The sequence below is a fragment of the Chiloscyllium plagiosum genome, chromosome 10 (assembly GCF_004010195.1).
Source record: "Chiloscyllium plagiosum isolate BGI_BamShark_2017 chromosome 10, ASM401019v2, whole genome shotgun sequence".
Taxonomy (NCBI): domain Eukaryota; kingdom Metazoa; phylum Chordata; class Chondrichthyes; order Orectolobiformes; family Hemiscylliidae; genus Chiloscyllium; species Chiloscyllium plagiosum.
Genome location: NC_057719.1, coordinates 47,240,115 through 47,261,064, shown reverse-complemented (window position 1 = coordinate 47,261,064; position 20,950 = coordinate 47,240,115). Strand labels below are relative to the sequence as shown.

The window sequence follows — 20,950 nt, the reverse complement described above, 5'->3', positions numbered from 1 at the left end:
ATTCTAATTAGAAAACCAGCAGAATTTGCAGCAAATTGACAATGCCGAGATTGTTGGTAAGATTCAGAGAGTTTGGCATAAGAAATCCTATCTGTGAATTCAATTTAAAACTCAGACTAGCTTATGGAGTTACTTCATTTAAAATTTGCCTATTTTACAGGATGTTGCAGCCTCACTTTCTAAATTGCCATTGACTATTAAGGCAAATTAAAGCCACTACATTTCTGTAGCACAGTATTTCTCACTGTCTTTCCTTCCACAGAAGAAGACAATGGATTTTTAGTTAACACACGGCCAGATATGAGATGCTAACAAATACCATCTGACTGTCCATTATTTCTTACTAATGAAACCTGATTATAACGGTTATGGGGAAAATCACCAGTCTCGGTTTATTGTACAAGGAAATACCGGAGCTCTGGGGAAAGAAAGATACCAACAGCACAGTGGTCAGCTGCCATTCTTCTCTCGACCTGGAGCACATGTCAAGATACTTTTACATACATCTTGTGATACAATAGGTCAATGATGAGATTATTGTCTTTGCAACATGGTTTCTTTATGGTAATCATTGCAGAATCGTTGATAGATTTGATACAGTCATTGTCTGTTCCAGCACAGCCTTGTTAATTTCAGCGTGGTTGTTGTTAGTTTCAGCACAGACATTGTTAGTTTCAATGTCTGCGTGGAAGCCCGTTGCTGTAATAATAGGCGCTAATTGCTCTTCCTAAGAAGGACGATTACTGCATCCCTGGCTATTATCACTCTGTAGTGAGTCCGTATCAGACTGTTAGCATTTCTATCAAAGGTGTTGGCTAGACCCAGACACTTCGGTGGGCAGTGCACGCTACTCGTGTATTGTCTCCCCCACCCACCTTAAACTAATCAACTAGATTGTGAGTGCATTGTGCTGGCATTCTAGTGGCCCCAGGCAGTGTCTGCATTTGCTCTGCTGTCTCTTTCCATATTGTGGTCTGGCAGCCATCTTATGTGTCAAGTGGCCAACTGATGGCTCAATGGCCATCTTGTGTATCCATGTGCCTTATGTCACCCTGCCCTGTGCCATGTCCCACTTCATAAGCATTGTTGATCAAGGTGTTTAAAAATCAACTTGGTAGGAAAGGAGCTCCCCTTAAATACTTCTCCCATGTAGATGACAAATTCCAGAGATTTTGAATATTTCATTGCAAATCAGAATTAAAAAACGTGATTGTAAACTTGTTAAAGTTTGGGGTTAAATTTCCATTCCCTGGCCTTGCACTCAGATCCTGTGTGGTCTAGCTGGTGGGAGTATTTGTAGACATCTTTAACCTCTCCCTACTCTGACATGAGATTCCCACCTGCTTCAAGAAGACCACTATCATCCCAGTGTAAAAGCAAAATCAGGCAATGTGCCTTCATGACTACCATCCAGTGGCTCTGACATCCATTATTATGAAGTTCTTTATGAGGTTAGTAATGATTCACATCAATTCCAGTGTCCCAGATTGCCTTGGTACATTTCACTTCGGCTACAGTCGCAATAGATCCATCTCCCTGAACCTACTCTTATCCCTTGTACATCTGGATAACAAGGGCACCTACATCAGACTCCTATGTATTAACTTTAGCTCCGTCTTCAACACCATAATTCCAACCAAACTCCTGTCCAAACTTTGAGACCTAAGACTCTGCTCCCCTCTCTGCAACTGGATCCTTGACTTCTTGACCCATAGACTGCAATCAGTAAGGACAGGCAACAACACTTCCTCCATAATAATCCTTAACACTGTGCCCCACGAGGCTGCATACTCAGCTCCTCAGTACACTCATTATACACTCACAACTGTGTGGCTGATGACAAGTTTGCTGATGATACTACTGCAGTGGGTTGGATGTCAAACAATGACATGACAAAGTACAGGAAAGAGATAGAGCTTAGTGGCATGGTATAAAGATAACAGTCTTCTTCAATGTCAGTGAAATGAAAGAACTGGTCATTGATTTCAGGAAGTGGAGTGCAGGACCCTTCCCTATCTCTATCAATACTACTGAGGTGGAGGTGGTCGAAACCTTCAAGTTCCTAGGAGTAAATATCACCAACAGTCTTTCCTGGTCCACCTGTGTCGATGCAACAGTTAAGAAAGCATACAGAAGACTAGTGAAATTTGGCATGTCCCCATGGACTCTCACCAACTTTTATAGATGGACCACAGAAAGAATCATATCCAGACATCACAGTTTGGAATGGCAACTGCTGTGTCCAAGACTGCAGGAAATTACAGAGAGTTGTGAATACAGCCCAGTCCATCATGAAAACCAGCCTTCCTTGCATTGACTCGATCTACTTCATCAGGAAAGTAGCCAACATAATCAAAGAACCCTCTCAACCCGTTTCTACTCTATTCCACGCTCTTTGACAGGGCAGTGTAGAACTGAGGAAAAATCGCCATCATCTAAAATACTGGACAAGACCTTGGATTTTCCTATTGTCTAAAGTGCTGGACAAAGGCCTGACCATAGGCTGCAACAAACACACACAGAGCAAGAATGATTTCAGTCTGGGACTATTGTTCAACCTGGAAATACAATGTACACCTCCTCTCCAAGAGAACAATTAACCAGACCCAACACACTAGACTGAAACTAATGTTATACCTCATGCTAACATTTTGGAACCCAACATTCAACTTCAATCAATATTCATTCACCGAGATATCGGGCATTCAACTTCAATCAGAATCCCTTTACATATACTCTTTACATGTGCTCTTTCCATTTACAAGAAACTATTTGACCTCAAAGGGAACACCAGACACAAATGGACAACACAGATTTGAGAGAAATACGGGGCACACAGGCTGTATAACTGCCAGCCCTGATCTCAATGGAGAGGAAGAGCCTTTCCATCAAAAAGCTTCTGCAGAAACAGCCTCCCCGCAGGCTTCCAGTCCCAACAAGCAGCCTTGGGACCAAGAACCATAGAGACCCAACATAGTTTGTCTTTCTGATTCAGCTTCTAAGAGCATCATCGCAACAAAGGACACCTGAGTAGGGGAATGCTAACCAAGTGCTATTCAAACAAAACTTCTGAACACAGCCTGTTCCAAGCCAAGAGAACCAACGGCAAGAACCTCAGCAACTGGGCGCAGTTTGAAACTGTGTTTTGTCAATGGTGAGCTGAAACTCCTGAGACCCCAAAGTTTCCATCCTAGCTAGCAGGGAGAGGAAGGTGGGTGGTGACGGTGCAGGGAACCCCAAGGATAGGAAGTCTGATTAAAGCATCTATGATTAAAACTGTGTTTAGCTTCTAATAGTGTTTAAACTTTGTTTAATGTTAATAATGTGTTTAATTACTGCCCTCTGTATAATTGCAAGCGTTAATATCACTGTTTATTACATTTGCTTTTATTTCTTTTATTATACTTTTGTATGTTATAAGCACAGAGATTCTTTTGCCCTGAAATACCTGCCGACTATCTTTTTCACTTCACATTCCTAAATAAGTCCAGAGTTAGAATCAGGGATCTGGGGATAATTCACACCACCTAAAAATCAGCAAATTACTGATCGCAAACCAGAACCCTATAGCAGAAGATACAAAAGTTTGAAACCACGAACCAACAGTTTCTTCTGCATTGTTATCAAACTTGTGAACAGACCTCTCATATATTAGAGTTGATCTTTCTCTGCACCTTCTCTATGGCTGTAACACAGCATTCTGCATTCTGATGTACTTATGTAAGGTACGATTTAGTCATAGAGATGTACAGCACGGAAACATACCCTTCGGTCCAACTTGTCCATGCCAACCAGATATCCTAAATTAATCTAGTCCCATTTGCCAGCACTTAACCAATATCCCTCTAAAACCTTCCTATACATATACCCATCCAGATGCCTTTTAAACATTGTAATTGTACCAGCCTCTACCACTTCCTCTGGCAGCTCATTCCATACACGTACCACCCTCTGCATGAAACATTGCCCCTTTGGTCCTTTTAAATCATTCCCCCCTCACCCTAAACCTATGCCCTAAAGTTCTGGACACCCCCACCCCATGGATAGCACGCAAAACAATACTTTTAAATGTATCTCGTGACATGTGATAATAAGAAATCAAATCAAATCAAATCAAATGGCTTACCTGGCAGTGCACAGATTCCAAGGAACTGGTGGCAGTTCACCACTGATAAAGCCAACCTATTAAATACATAGCAAAGTATTTCTATCTATATATTTTAGCAATTTAATGTGGCCAAATGCAACAGACACTTGCAATAATAAGCATATATTTTAACAATCAGAAAAAGACAATGGATCACTGCTACAAATAAAACCTACAAAGGCCATCACTTAGGCCTATGAATTTCGGACTGGTCTCCGACACTAACCTTGAGTTAGTATTGCCAGTGATTTTCCGTATGTGGGCCTCTTCTTACCCATTATCCAAATATATGAGCAGGTTAAGATAACACATAAACATGCCTGAGAGTAGTGGACTATAATCAAAAAGCTTAGTCTAGCATGAACACTTTTGGACATGAAGGGAGTGGACGAACCAAGAGTGTGGAGGAGATGGATTGTGACCCAAAAAAGGATATTGTATCAATCATACCATAGGAGAAAGTGAGGACTGCAGATGCTGGAGATCAGAGCTTCAAAATGTGTTGCTGGAAAAGTGCAGCAGGTCAGGCAGCATCAAAGGAGATTCTCCTGTTCCTTTGATGCTGCCTGACCTGCTGCGCTTTTCCAGCAACACATTTTTAAGTTCAATCATACGATACTAATCTGGATGTAATCTGAACTCTAATTGATGGATAATGTGAACATTCACCTATAAAATATACTGTAATCATTGTTCTGGCAGTCAGAGGAGAGATGTTGCTCTGTCCTTTGGCTACCCTGCATATACTTCAATAAAGGAAACTGGGAAAAGATTCTGAATATCCAAAATGGATTACTACTCTTGCTGCATCACACATAAAATAACATCATCTGATGACCATTACTATTCTATTATACAAACTGAACATAGTTGTCCTCACTCACCCTCTACATATATTTCTCTCATTTTCTGAGAAGGTGAACTGATTAACATTTTGATAAAACAAAAATACTACTGAAATATCGGTGGGTTTTATTCTTGAAGGAAACTTGCTTCCTGAATGACTTTTTTGTGCAAACAGCTCTGTATTTATATTTTCCTCTTTTGTTCCCCAACTCCACAGCTACTCTTTGTGGTTCATCTTCTGACTTTGTTCCTTCTCCAGGGATTGGATAGTGAAGTTGTCAGTTGAACAGGTTACAGCCCTGCAGCTGTGGAGACCTGGCCAGACTACCTGATCCTGTATGGGACTTCCGTTCTCCCCAATCCTATCTCAATGCCCACTGCAAGTATTTGAAATAAGATTTGAATCCACGTCCTGTCCCAGATTAAGTGTAGCAGTATCAATGGCTGTTCATTATGGCTTGGGTGAGTTTGTTAACGAAATGATATTTTCTATGTCCCAGGATCTCCAGTTTGTGCTTATCAACCAGGTCTTCATTTTTTTGTGAACTTAACATAAAAACAACTATTCAACATTAATTATGTCCAAATTTCTTTTTGATCATGGTTGAAAATGCAGAATGAAACCCAAAATCTGACACCTCAAATTAATTAAAAATGTTGATAGAGAAGTAAATTGATTTTACGTTAATAGCTTCAGGAGCAAAAGGTCAATCAAGACACTAGTCACAATCATATGAATGCATTTAAGCATAATACTGTATCTTGAGAGTTCCTGTGCTCCTTATAACCATAAGTTATCAGGGCAGAATTGGTTCATTCAGCTCATTAAATCTGCTCTGTCATTCAATCATATCTATGTGTCATTGCAAACATAGCAACAATGCCCTCAACTTCTTCATCTAGATTGTTAATGTATAATGAGAATAGTTGTGGTCCCAACACTAGTAGACTTGAATTCTGCTAGTCACCCACTGCAATCCTGAGGAAGACTCCTTCACCCTACTCTCTGCCTTCTACTATTCAGCCAATTCTCTATGCATGCCAGTACCATGTGCCTAATTTAGTTTCTGCCTCATATCCTGACTACTGCTGTACACAACTCCCATCAGGGTAGTTGTTCCTTTGTGGTTCCTCAACTCTACCCACACAGATTTGACATCTTATGACTTTTATCGCTTCTCACTATTGATTTAAGTTCATTTCTTACTAACAAGGCAACCCCACCCCCTCCGCCATCTGCATGTCCTTCTGAGAGGATGTATATCCTTGGATGTTTAGGTTCCAGCTCGGATCCTCTTGCACTCATGTCTCTGTCTACCCAAAACATCCTACCTATAAATTTCAATCTATGCTAAAAACTCATTTACCTTATTTCATATACTGTGCACATTGAAGTACAACACCCTCAGATCTGCGCTGACTGCCCCTCGTTCTCATAGTTGCCCTTTATCTGCTATGCCTGAAGTTAGACTCCTGACCATTTCCATACCTTCTAGTTGTTCAGGAAACTTAAGTAACTTCTTCTGGGACCTCCCACTCTTTTAACTAATTTAAAGTCCTTGTGACCTCAAAATGTGCCATTAGTTCGTCTACCTTATGCATTAAAATACAAATCCTTTAAGATTGTTCTGCTATGAAGTTTCCTTGGGAGAATATAACACTCACCCATTCTGCTCCTTCCTTTTATTTTCTGGTAACTCAACCCTATCAGTTTTCCTTGACCTCTAATTTCTTCTAGGGGATAGTGTTATTGTGGTACTATTACTGAGTTGGCAATCCAGGGCAGCAGACTAATGTTCTAGAGACACAAGTTCAAATCCTATCACCTGAAATTAAAAACCACTGTCGGTAAGGGTGATCATGAAACTAATAGATTGTACAACTGTTATAAAAGCTCATCTGGTTCATCAATGTTTTTAGGGAAGGAAATCTGCCAGCCTTGCCCATCCAGCTGGATCAACAGCAATGTGGTTGACCAGTAAATGCCCCCGAAATAATTTATTTGTACTCAACTACAATAGAAAAGTCAAAAAGGAATAAAACAGGTGGTCCATTGGGCTTTGAACTAGGCCCCAGAAATGTCACTGACACATCCTTCCACTGCAAAGTCCATCTTTTTAACATCCAGGATCGTGTGACAAAGCTCTGGAGAGCCATCTTCAACAGACAACTCAAGTAACAACTTGACATAGTCCAACTCACCGAATCACACAATACACTCACTGTCTCAGACTCTGCCATTGCCAGAGGAGGCACCATGGTATACATTCAGGAGCTCTGGAACCTTTTCAAATACAGGTAAGGAAACCTGCTACATGCAACCTGCCGGTCTCCCTCAGCCGATGAATCACTCTTCCACATTAAACAGAAATTGCAAGAAACATTGAAGGTAGAAAGGACAAATCATCAAGTCTGGGATACCAGCAGCAGCATAGCTATATTGAGCCACAATCTGTAATTTCATGGTCTGGCAAATCCCTCACTTTATTCAAACAATGTAATAGCATTGAAGACAGTTCAAAAAGGGCATTAACTATGTTGATTCCTGGGGATGAAGAGGTTGACTTATCAAAAACAGCTAAACAGATTACCCCAGAGATGAGGGGTTTGTCATATGAAAAGAGATTCAACAGTTTAGGCCTATACTGTCTGGAATGATTCCTTTTGTGGGGCATTCTAGGATGAGAGGTCATAATTTTAGGATAACGGCTAGCAAACTTAAAACAGAATTCACTACCCCAAAACGTGTGGATGCTGGCACAGTAAATAAATTTAAGGAGGAGTTAGACAGATTTTTAATTGGTAATGGGTTGAAGGGTTATGGGGAGAAGGTAGGAAAATGAGGGTGAGTGAGATATCAGCCATAATCGAATGGCAGAGCGGACTCGATGGACCGAATGGCCCAATTCTGTTCCTATATATTATGAATGTATAAACTTATGAAGATTAGGCCTTAATTCATTAGAATTTAGAACAAACTTATTGAAACATACAAGATTCGGAGGGGGCTTGACATGGTAAAGGTTGAGAAGATATTTCTACCTGTGCAGGATTCTTGAACTAGGGGACACAGTTACAGAGCTAGGAAATAATTGTTTAAAATAGATGAGATGAAATTTCTTCTCCCAGAGGGTAATGAATCTCTGCGATTTTCTGCCTCAGAGTTGTGGAGGCTACATCACTGAAAGTATTTAAAGAGGAGGTAGATATAAAGGAGTTGAAGGCTATGATGAGCTGAACAGAAGAGGTGTTTAGGCCTGGGGCAGATCAGCCAAGATTTTATAGAATGGCAGGGTAGGTTTAAGTGGTTACTCCTGCTCCTATTTCTTTTGTTCTCACAATTATCAAGCCAGGGGTTCAACAAGTGCAAGTGAGTAAGCCATTAGCAGCGATATGCATTCCTAAAAATGAAATGCCAAACTTGTTATATTGCAACACAAGGCTACATTTATGACATACAACACATAGAGCATGTGGTAGATCCAAGCAATCCCACAAATCAACAGATCAGATTTAAGCTCAGCATCCAGTCATGAACAGTGGTACATAATTGAACAACTAACAAAAGGAGGATGATCCACAGGTAAGCCAATCCTCAGTGATGGGCAGTGTGGTGTCATTGGTTTTCCTTTCTTATTGAAGATGGCTGTTTTCTGCATGGAAATTGTGGATTGCAGAGCTGCCCAGCTTTTCATAGTGTGGGCAAAGATACATTGTCTGATTTTCTTGGGACTACCCAATCTTTCTAGCTTGATATTTATCTTCAACTATTCTACTGTTTGCTATTTGTTGGAAACAATACCATGAATTAAGATAACTCCCCAATTAGTTCTTTATTGAGCTTCTCTTTCCCAATTCATGATGGATAGGCCACACTTTCTGAAGTTCACCTTCAAGGAGTAGCCTCAGCCTATTCTCCAATTTGTGAATACACAACTGCCTTAGGGAGCTCATTGTCAGTCAGATATACTCCACATTCATTCCATCTGTGCTGGGCTCAAGTGTAAAATGTTTCAATTCCAGGCATTGCTGCTGTTTAAGTGCCTCACTGTTGTGAACTTTGTCCTCACATTCCAGATTCATGAAGTTCTAAAAGTTACTTTGTACAGAACCTGTCCAACTGCTTAATACATCAAGAGTAAGTAGTCCATGCCTCGTCAACATAAAGGATAGATGGTAATATCATTGCTTTGAAAACAGCATGTTTTATTGTAAGTTTGATATCCGGTTTCCTCCACAGTTCCAAAAATAGGCAAATGCTGAGCTTGCACTGATAATTCTATTTGTCACTTAGTTATCAATGCAGACATTTCTAATGATTATGCTTCTGAGATGGGTGGTTTATTGTATTCAGGATGTGCCATTGATTGTTAATAGTAAGTGGTGTAGAGTCAGAGTTTGGTGCTAGTTGAAGGAATGTAGCTGTTTTCTTTAAAGTGATGGTTAACCCATAGCTGTCAGTACTTTGAAGTCCATGACTCTTCAAAAACCCATGCTCACAGTGTGAAATTAGCTCAGAGTCATTACCAACAGAAATTCCTGTTCTATCATCTTCTATATCTTACGCTGAGGATTTCAACTGTTTCAGATTGAAGAGATGGCCATCTGATTTGAATTGGATGCATATTCCAAAAACACATATTTTGGAAAGGCAGGAACTAATTATTGATAGTCAACATGGCTTTGTGCGTGGGAAATAATGTCTCATGAACTTGATTGAGTTTTTTGAAGAAGTAACAAAGAGGATTGATGAGGGCAGAGTGATAGATGTGATCTGCATGGACTTTAGTAAAGCATTTGACAAGGTTTCCCATGGTAGACTGGTTAGCAAGGTTAGATCTCATGGAATACAGCAAAAACTAGCCATTTGGATACAGAACTGGCTCGAAGGTAGAAGACAGAGGGTGGTGGTGGAGGGTTTCTTTTCAGGCTGGAGGCCTGTGACTAGTGGAGTGCCACAAGGATCGGTGCTGGGTCCACTGCTTTTCAACTTTTATATAAATGATTTGGATATGAACATAGGAGGTATAGCTAGTAAGTTGGCAAATGACACCAAAGTGGAGGTTGTAGTGGACAGCAAAGAAGGTTCATAGCTCCTTGAAAGTAGATAGGTAGATAAGATAGTGAAGAAAGCGTTTAGTATGTTTTCCTTCATTGGTCAGAGTATTGAGTACAGGAGTTGGAAGGTCACGTTGCGGCTGTACAGGACATTGGTTAGGCCACTGTTGGAATATTGGGTGCAATTCTGGTCTTCTTCCTATCGGAAGGATCTTGTGATATTTGTAAGGGTTCAAAAAAGATCTACAAGGATGTTGTTAGGGTGAGGATTTGAGCTATAGGGAGAGGCTGAATAGGCTGGGCCTGTTTTCCCTGGAGCGTCGGAGGCTGAGGGGTGACCTTATAGAGGTTTATAAAATTATGAGGGACATGGATAGGATAAATAGACAAAGTCTTTCCCCTGGGGTCAGGGAGTCCAGAACTAGAGGGCAGAGTTTTAGGGTGGAGTGGAAAAGTGCATTAGAGAGACCTAAAGGACAACTTTTTCACATAGAGGGTGGTGCATGGAATCGGCTGCCAGAGGAAGTGGTGGGGACTGGTACAATTATAGCATTTAAAAGGCATCTGGATGAGTTTATGAATAGGAAGCGTTTAGAGGGCTATGGGACAAGTGCTTGCAAATGAGACTAGATTAGGTTAGGATACTAGGTGGGTATGGACGAGTTGGACTGAAGAGTCTGTTTCCGTGCTGTACATTTCAATGACTCTCTAAATGCTCCTGAAAGCCTGGTAGCAAAGATTTTGCTGATGAACACGGCGGTCAGTGTACTCACCTCTGTCAGCAACATTGACTGTCTATCCATTATGAAACTGCTTTATCAGATATACGGCTCTGTCAGGACATACGAGTTTAGCTAAAACTTTTTACAGGCTTTGGGGTGAACGTTTAGCAGAAATCAGACAAGTGTCAATCTTGGTGAGTTGTGTCCAGGGTATCTTTCTGTGGAGCTCTAGCAAGATTTCTCAAATCTTTTCTCCAAAACCCACTTCATTATCTTTGCACCATGTTTCTATGGCACCCCACTTGTCCTATTTTCCCTCTCGCCACTCCCTCAATCTCCTGGGATTTCAAGTGCTGTCAACTAGGAGTTTCCCTTCACTATATACGTTGTGGGAGGCAAGTCAAAAAGAAATACTTCAGGGCACATAAGTGACACAGCTGATGCTTCACTGCAAATACAAGGGCACAATTTATAATTGTATTGCGATTTAAGAATCAAGGTGCACAAATTACCTGTCCTTAGTATCATTCCATCGTCGAACCTTGTCTCCTCGCAGAAATAGTTGTATCATCTATAGCTATGGGTGAGGTGCCAGAACACTGGAGGGTGGCTAATGTTGTGCTATTATTTAAAATAGGTTGCAAGGAAAGCCAGGGAAATACTTACTAGTGAGCCTAATGTCAATGGTGGTTAAGGTGGGGGGTTTGAGGGGATTCTGAGAGACAGGATCGACATGTATTTGGAAAGGCGAAAGTGAGGACTGCAGATGCTGGAGATCAGAGTCAAGATTAGAGTGGTGCTGGAAAAGCACAGCAAGTCAAGCAGCATCCAAGGAGCAGGAAAATCGACGTTTCGGGCAGGAGCCCTTCATCAGGAATCTGTATTTGGAAAGGCAAAGACTGATTAGGGATAGTCAGCATGGCTTTGTTCATGGGAAATAGTGTCTCACAAACTTGATTGAGCTTTTTCAAGAGGTGGCTAAGATGATAGATGAAAGCAGAGTGGTAAAAGGTTCTATGTGGACTTTAGCAAGGCCTTTGACAAGGTTCTGCATGGTAGACTGGTTTGTAAGGTTAGATCACATGAGATCCAGGGAAAGCTAGCCAACTGAATACAATATTGGCTTGACAGTAGTAGACAGAGGGTCATTATTCAGTCTGGAGACCTGTGACCAGTGGTAAGCCACAAGGATCCACTGTTGTTCACCATTGTTATAAACAATCTGCATATAGGAGGCATGTAGGTTTGTGGATGGTATAGTGAACTGTGAAAAAGGTTATTTAAGATTTCAATTGGATTTTGATCAAGTGGGCCAATGGACCAAGGAATGGCAGATGGAGTTTAATTTACATAAATGCGAGATGTTGCATTTTGGTAACACGAACCAGGCAGGACTTACACAGCTAATGGTAAGGCCCTGAAGAGGGAAAGATTTAAAAAGGGTCGTGGAGGGGCAATGTTTTCCACATAGAGGGTGGTACGTATATAGAATGAGCTGCCAGAGGAAGTGTAAGAGGAGTATATTTATATTTAAAATACATTTGGACAGGTACATGGGTAGGAAAGGTTTAGAGCGATAAATGCAGTCAAATGGGACTGGTTCGGTTTAGGAAACCTGGTCAACATGGACGAGTTGGGCTGAAGGGTCTGTTCCTGTGCTGTATGAGTCTATAACTCAACTCTGTCCCTAAACCTCAATGTAGCCCAATACCTTCACAATTCCACATTAAACAAACACATGTTGGAAAGCATCCAAATGGTTGAAACCTTTCACTTTTATTCACTAGCATTAAAAAAACAGAAAGAAAACTTGCATTTGCTTTGAAGAAACTGACAATGATCATTTGCCTTTCAAACAGCAACAAATTTACAGTCAGTGGGTGATCCCCATACCCAGCTCACATCAGTTGGAATTGAATGTCAGTGAAGTCCTTCCTGGATTGTTTTGTGTGACACTACAGCTCTCTTATCATGCAGAAGATGATTTCCTAGCCACTTAGTGTCCTCATTTTCCTCCTCAGATGACTGCTGCCATACTCCCAACTTCTGAGAGATCATCACATTCCCTGTTCCATATGGCATGTTAAGATTGTGTGCCACTCTGTCTATAATGCACTGCAAGGATACCTGATATTGATCCAAGTCTGGTCTCATCCTCAGACTCTCTTGAGAGAGTATCTGTAATTGGAAGTCACAGTGTGAAAATAGAGAGTTGCCAATTAATGACAGAGACAAAGATTTTTGTTCTCAGAGAATATTGGAACTCTCCTCATCAAAATGTGGTGGAAGAAGAGTCTCTGAATATTTATGAGGCAAAAGTATCAAGAAGATTCTCAATAAACAATGACATGAGAGGTTATCAGGGGTAGGCAGGATTGTGGAGTAATCAGATCAGTGGAGCAGAGTGAAAGGACTGAGAAAGCTACTCCTGCTCCTAACTTGTATGTTTGTAGAATACCAAAATGGGATTAGAAACTCTAGTTGAACCCTCGACAAGTTATTAATGCATGGTTCATCTATCATTGTGTCTTCAACATTTACTGAGTCTGAAGTACAATAAAAAGAACATTTCTAAGCTGTAAGCATACTTAAATAGTGGTGAGAGTTAAGCAAGTCAAGTGAAACTGTGAAAAAGGGACATTGATGAAAACTTTCTTGGAAAACATATTGATTTCTTGGAATGTGAATTTGTTACTTTTAAAAACTCAATAGACATTGAGAATGTTACAAAAAGTACAGAGTTTAAATATTGATGAGAAAAGAGACAGGTTCCTGAAGTTTTTCATCTTTCACTTATCAGGACAAATACAAAAATACAAAATTTCAAATGATCACAACAATTAAATGTATAGGATAAAATGGTGCTGATTGTTTAAAAATTAACTCCAATTGGCCAAGACATTGTCATTGAGAAAGCAATGGGGAATAATAGGTTTCCCAAGCCCCAAGGTAACTTTTTAAAATCATAAGGTCCGAACATACACCATTTTATTTGCTGAGAACAGGCCCCTATCCCTGTGTCTATGTAGCTTCTAGCAAATCTAAATGAGCCGCATTATTAAGATAATGGACCAATTATCTTAAATTGATGATCACTGTAGCTATTTGCACACAGGATTATTCAACGAGTGCTGCCCAATCATGGAATCTAATTTAAGCTGTGTTTGCTAACACTGCAGAGAATACACACTATTGCCTGCAAACATGCATCACTGAACGAGGAGGGGTTTGTGAAGGACCAGATGATTGGCTGAGATAGGTGGAGGTTGTGGAAAGAGTGTGATATTGGGTTGGAGGGTGAGAGAAATCCCTCTTGTTCCCAGCCCCAGCCTTGTCCATTCTCTCCCCCATTCACAGCCCCGCTAATTTCCATTTCTATGTCACACCCGATGCAACAATGGAACCATGAACATGTAAGTTTCCGAGTGTGTGAGCATACAAGTGTCCTGTAGTTCTAGTGTCAGCAGACACTGCCTGCCTCAAATTTAATAGCAGATGTTTTTGTTTAGGGTTTGCAGGCACAGACTGATAGAATATAAACTGTACTCAATGTATTGTGACAACTGAATGATTGGACTGTTTGATTCAATCAGCCAATTTTTTAAAGACATTTTTCAGGTCAGTCTTTGGCTAGCTTGTGTGTTTGCACAATAGACACAGACTAATGACCTGATCAAGACCATCATTGTCCTGCAGGAAAACTCTGATGCAATCTAATTCTGTGTTAACTGTGCAAGGTTAGCAAATGGCGAGTGCACTATTTACGAGATTTCAGTTAAGGCCAATCTTATAGCATGTGGAGCTACATGAATCTCAATGTGTAAACTGATTGATGAAGGCAGGCTTGTAGAAGTCAACAGTGAAGAATCCATTAATGTATTTCTCAGCTAGTCCATCGAGGGAAGACAGTGAGTTGCTCCATCTCAAATGTGAATTTGAGTCTGGGATGGAGCTTCAGCAACATGTCATTCATCTCAGCGATATTCAAGAATTATGATAGTACAGCAATTATATAGTCCCACAATGAAGAAAATTGCAATGTAATTCTTAATCTCAGTAACATTCCATCTGACTGAGGTGAGTGGTGCCATGCATTAATGTGTGTACAGAGAACAAACATATTGGCAAAGTGGTAGCAATGAATTTGGTGCAGATACTTACCAGGCTACTTGCAATGGCAATTGGTTCTGTTCTTCGGAGTCCTCGTCTGAAGAGTCAAATTCACTTGTTCTCATTGTGCCTGTCTAAAGAACATTTTTAAATGACTTTCTCGAGTCAACTGCAGTGCAAATTCATGAGGTTAAACTTAATAAAGAAAACAAATCATCTAGAATATGGTAATGTTTCTAATTCATGCTCACTAACCAGACAGCATATTATCTCGATTAGAACAGGAACTCCTACACATTATAAATAGAACTGCTTGAAATGCTGGATATTGTATCAAAACAATTTGATACTGTGTGTATGTATTTATTTATACTTTTAGACAAGGAGGCCATGCTGCAAATTAAGCTTTAATGCAATCTTGTTGAATCTGATACGCCAACATTTTAGTGACTGTACCACAAAGCTGGAAGTGATCTATGGTCATCAGATTCTGGCCTCTTGAACATCCCCAAGTTTAATCACTCAACCATTGGACTCACTCCTTCAACTGCGAAAACCTTAAGCTCTGGAATCCCTTCCCTACAGATGTTCCTTAAAATTTATCTGTTGGACATTGCATTCAGGCACTAAATAAACGCAAGTTTTGTCAAATACACATTTTGTTATGCAAGTAAGTAATCTGACACGCATTGTAAATTTATCAGCATGTGTACTTACAGGCAGATGTTTTGATTCTCTCAATTATTACAAATATAATCTGAATATTTCTCTGGAGTGACAAGATAGCACATTGTGCATCTGTGCCACAGTCAAAATGGGTATTCCAATTATCGTTAGTTATAATAGTTTTACTTTGCATCTGTAGTGCAGAAAATTGGCCTCCATACTTTACAACCACTTGTAGTTATATAGTACCTAAATAAAATGTCCAAGGGGCACTTAAAATGCTAGATTTGACATAGCCAAAGGTAATCTTAGAGTAGATTACCAAAATCTGATCAACGAGTCAAATTTTAAAGGAGCATCTGTAGGGAAGGGATTATAAGAAGCTTATAGCCTTGTCACTGAAGGAATGACTACAATGGTTGAGTGATTAAATTCAGGGAGGTTCAAGAGACCAGAATTTGATGACTACAGATTATCTCATGGGTTGGGGGACTAGAACAGATTACCAGGTCAGAGAGAGACTACATAGTGGAGCAATTTGAAAGCAAGATGAGTATTTTAAGGCTAAGACATTGCTTGACTGGAAACCAATGCAAGTCTGTGAGCACAGGCATGAGAGGCATATAGAGTCTGTCACGCATGCTGTTAACTCAAATATAGTGTTAGTCATGCTGATTAACTTGACTCTATACAGGGGATTATAAACTACCTAAAGTAGTAACCAATACAAACACAACCAATCAAATCATGCTTATATAAACAATCAATGGCAAAACAGACAAATCAAATTATCAATCGACTTTTTCAAAATTGCTTCTGCCAGACTTTATTTCCCTCACTTAAGTGTATAGAACTGGCACATGAAATCTAAAATAAAACTTCTCAAATTTACACAATATGTGCTAAAAATGTCCTGTCCCAAGTCTTCATCTTGTACTACTTCTTTCTTGGCAACTTCATATCTGCTTCAATCTCAAGAAAGTTCACCAGCATTTAGTGTACTGGAGACTTCCATGTTCTGTTGGTAGGAAGGCAACGTGGAAGTGTATGATTGGAACCAGGTGGACCTCATTAACTATGAAGTTCTTGATTGGGGTTGTTAACCTGGGCCAATCATGAAAGGCCTGGCTGACCAATATGACCAGGGATTACATAGCAGGCAGGGCAGCGGTAGATGTTCAGTACGTGGCCACCGCCATCCGACGCCTTAAAACGGCGGTGCTCGAACCTGACGTAGTAAAAGAGGAAAAAAAAATGACCAGGGATTACAATCTCCTCAGTTGAGGACTGACTCCAAGCTGGCTATCAAAGCCAGTGTGCTGTGCACTAGAGCATAAATGGGATCTGGCACCTATGCAGCTTTTTTCAGAGGCAATGGGAGAAAACGGGACATGCCTGAAGAACATTTGCTTGCAACTTTCATCTTGGAGATGGAGTAAGCATTTTTGGCATCGTGTCTTTATTTGAGAAGCTTGACTCATTTGATTTTTCTGGGCAAATGACATTGGGGCAGACGAAAAGCAACGAGTAATCCTTCTGACTGCATGTGGACCCAGAGCATTCTTGGTTATAAAGGGGTTAACTTTCCCAAAGGCACTGGACAGAAAACTTTCCAATAGTTGACAAAGTTGGTTGAGGTATATTACGATCCTAAACCTTCTCTATTCCTGAAAGACTATCAATTTTATTTGGGTGTTAGAGAACTTGGGGGAATCCATATTGGGATTTTTAAACGAGGTTAGCACAACATGGTTTGTGATTTGGGTTAGCCCTGAATGAGAAGTTATGAGCATCATTTGCAATACACAAACTCCCAGAAGTATTGGTCATGGACAATGGGACGTCAATTACCAGCAGAAAATTCCAATATTTCCTAAAGTCTAATGGTATTCAGAGCATTAGGACAGCTCAATATCCTCTATCGTCTAATGGTCTAGCGGAAAAAGTGATCCAAATGCCAAAGGCAGGCTTAAAGAAACAGCCTACAATGTCAATTGAAACCAAACTGTTCCTGTTCAACTCTAGGTCCACCCCACATGCAACTACATGGCTCCAGCAGTGTTGGTGATGGGTGGAAGACTCCACACCAGGTTAAACCTGATATTCCCAGACTGTTGGGGGGGGGTGGGGGTGTGTTGAGCAGAGGGGGAGAAGGGTGAAAGAGCAGCAGGAACACCATTGCTGGCCACATGCCTCCTTGAAGTGAGACAGACAATTTAATTCAGGGGATGACATTTGGTGCCAAAACCATGGAAATGACCCTGTATGGGTACGAAGTGAGGTTGATGTGAGGTCAGGTCCCATGACTTACAAAGCTCAGGTCAGTGATACAGTCATAAACAAACATGTGGATCATCTGAAAGCTGTTACCACACAAATGAGGCAGGAGCAAAACATGTCTGGTCCCACAGAACAGCCAGAAGGCCTGGCAGAAACCGCAGGTGCTCCCTCTCCACCTAGTGTTGAGGAAACCTCAGCATCCGAAACATTAGTGCCAGAAGAAGAGGAGACTCTTCCAAGACGTTCCGGATGCAAGGCACGAGCCATAGGCCAGTTCACATCGCCAATGTCTGAGTCAGAGTTGGAGAAACCAGTCCCAGTACAAAAGTATCACAAGAGAAGCTACAAGCAGCAGACCAGGCCTACATCCCCCGAGGGTGGGGTGGAGTGTGGGTGTGGGATGGAACTACGTTAACTATGAGGTTCTTGATTGGGTTTCCTGGGCCAATCAGGAAAGCCTTCTTTTATTTCAAAAATATACTTTAGTCATAAAATTATTTGGATCTCTTTACAATTGGTCATGCCATTCTTGTGCACACATTACATTGCTTTACATACAGACACCAAAATTTATTTTTCAGATATATAAGTCTGTACATTTACTATCCAGCTCTTCTGCTGAGGCTTCAGTGGAGCCCATATGACTGCGCGGGCCCCCTGTTCTTAAGCAGGCAGATGTTACACGGTTGACTTTCCTCACCGCGCCTTGGCGGCAGCTGCCCCAAGCTTCAACGCGTCCCTCAACACGTAGTCCTGGACCTTGGAATGTGCCAGTCTGCAACACTCAGTCGGGGTCAACTCCTTCAGCTGGAAGATCAACAGTTTTCGGACCGCCCAGAGAGCGTCCTTCACCGAGTTGATGATCCTCCAGGCACAGTTGATGTTCGTCTCGGTGTGCGTCCCAGGGAACAGGCCGTAGGGCATGGAGTCCTGCGTCACGGTGCTGCTCGGGACGAACCTCGACAAACACCACTGCATTCCTCTCCAGACTTCCTCTGCATAGGCATATTCCAGAAGGAGGTGTGTGACAGTCTCGTCCCCCCCGCAGCCGCTTCGAGGGCAGCGTGCGGTGCGGCTGAGAGTCTGGGCGTGCATAAAGGATCTCACAGGCCGAGCCCTTCTCACAACCAGCTAAGCCATGTCTTGGTGCTTGTTGGAAAGTTCTGGCGATGAGGCATTCTGCCAAATGGCTTTGACAGTCTGCTCAGGGAACCGCTCGATAGGATCCGCTCTCTCCTTTTCCCGAAGGGTCTCAAGGACACTACGTGCTGACCACTTCCTAATGGACTTGTGGTCAAAGGTGTTTTTCTTCATAAACTTCTCCACGAAGGACAGGTGATACGGAGCGGTCCAACTACTCGGAACGTTCCGCGGCAGCGAGGCCAGGCCCAACCTTCGTAACACCGGGGATAGGTAGAACCTCAGTAGGTAGTGACACTTGGTGCTTGCGTACCGGGGATCCATGCACATCTTGATGCAGCCACACACAAAGGTGGCCATCAGGGTGAGGGTGGCATTGGATGTATTTTTTCCCCCATTGCCCAGATCATTATACATTGAGTCCAAGCCTTCACTCTCCAATATGACCAGGAGATTACAATCTCCTCAGTTGAGGACTGACTCTGAGCTGGCTGGTCATAGTCACTATACCGTGCACTAGTAAATAAAGGGTGACTTGGTAATGGGACACCGGACTCTATACAGTTATTTGAGGGAACTATAGATTTTACCCTGTCTCTGAATAAGCAGGCAAAAAAAATCCCTATTCTCTCTGGATACTGTGTGGAGAGCCACATAACTACCAATCTAGAGAAACATTCAAAGTTTGTGAGAAGATTTGTAGCTCGGGTGCTCGTTGTTGTGGTTCTGTTCGCCAAGCTGGGAATTTGTGTTGCAGACGTTTCGTCCCCTGTCTAGGTGACATCCTCAGTGCTTGGGAGCCTCCTGTGAAGCGCTTCTGTGATGTTTCCTCCGTCATTTATAGTGGTTTGTCTCTGCCACTTCCGGTTGTCAGTTCCAGCTGTCCGCTGCAGTGGTTGATATATTGGGTCCAGGTCGATGTGCTTATTGATTGAATCACTACCAGGGACACCAATAGTATCACTACCAGGGACACCATCACACAAACTGGCTAAAGAACTACAGCAGAAACTGAAACACCTGATCAGCGGATCCTTGTTCTATATAGTCAACACAGGAATTCTTGGACATCATCAGAAATACACACATAGACAAGGAAGAAACCATGGTCTCATTCAATGTAAGGCACTGTTCACCTCTATCGACAAAACCCTAGCCAGAGAAACAATAGCCAACCTGCTGGACATACAGAACAGACAACAAGACGGGGAACCTATCAACAAAGATGGCATACTCAAACTATTGGACCTGTGCCTCACAACACACTTCACATTCAAATATATGAACAAATCAACGGTGGGCTCACCCATCTCTGGACTCCAAGCAGAAATGGTAATGCAAAGGTTAGAACAAACAGTCTTACTGCAAATTCAACCCAAACTCTGGGTCAGATACGTTGATGACACCTTTGTAATCATTAAAAACACAGAAATAGAGAACACACACCGGATCATCAAGGCCACACTCACAGGAATCCGATTCACTATCTCTGTCACTATCCATCTCTCTCTGTTTTCCTGTCATTATCTCTCTCTCTTTCTGTCACAGACCTCCCCGTCACTATGTCTCTCTGAAACTGCAAACTCTCACTCTCGCAGTCTCTATTCCCTTCTCTCTCTCTGTCTCTCGCTCTCCATTCCCCTCACTGAATCTCTGTCTATCTGTCCTCTCTCTCTCTCACTCACTGTCCACTTTTGTCTCTATCTCTCAATGTCCCCCACTCCCTCTCACAGTTCTCCTCTCATTCCCAACCCACTTGCTCTTTCTCTCTCCCCCTCTCTCTTGCATTGCTCCCTCCCTCTCTTTCTCTGACTGTCTCACTTTCTTTCTGTCACAGGTCCTCTCTCACTCTCTGTCTCTCTGTCACACTCACTCTGACACAGAAAACTCAGTCTTTCACTGTCTCTGTCCCTCCTTCTCTCTTTCCCTCACCCACTCAAAGTTTGTGCGAAGATTTGTAGCTCGGGTGCTCGTTGCTGTG

At 41.8% G+C, this 20,950-nt stretch overlaps 1 protein-coding gene across 4 annotated transcripts in view; it reads right to left on the bottom strand.

The window, feature by feature from the left end:
* Nucleotides 1–20,950, bottom strand: part of cdkn3 (cyclin-dependent kinase inhibitor 3) — a 31,721-nt gene that overhangs the window by 8,965 nt on the left and 1,806 nt on the right. For 3 of the 4 annotated variants that reach the window (XM_043697681.1, XM_043697680.1, XM_043697684.1), the window contains exons 2-3: nucleotides 14,935–15,017; nucleotides 4,127–4,182 (exon numbers count right to left, since the gene is read on the bottom strand). In XM_043697681.1, the coding sequence (XP_043553616.1) occupies nucleotides 4,127–4,182; nucleotides 14,935–15,008 (130 nt within the window). In that variant the 5' untranslated portion in view covers nucleotides 15,009–15,017. Of the gene's footprint in view, nucleotides 1–4,126; nucleotides 4,183–14,934; nucleotides 15,018–16,441; nucleotides 16,755–20,950 lie in introns of those variants that run through there. The other variant, XM_043697682.1, reaches the window with a different exon arrangement.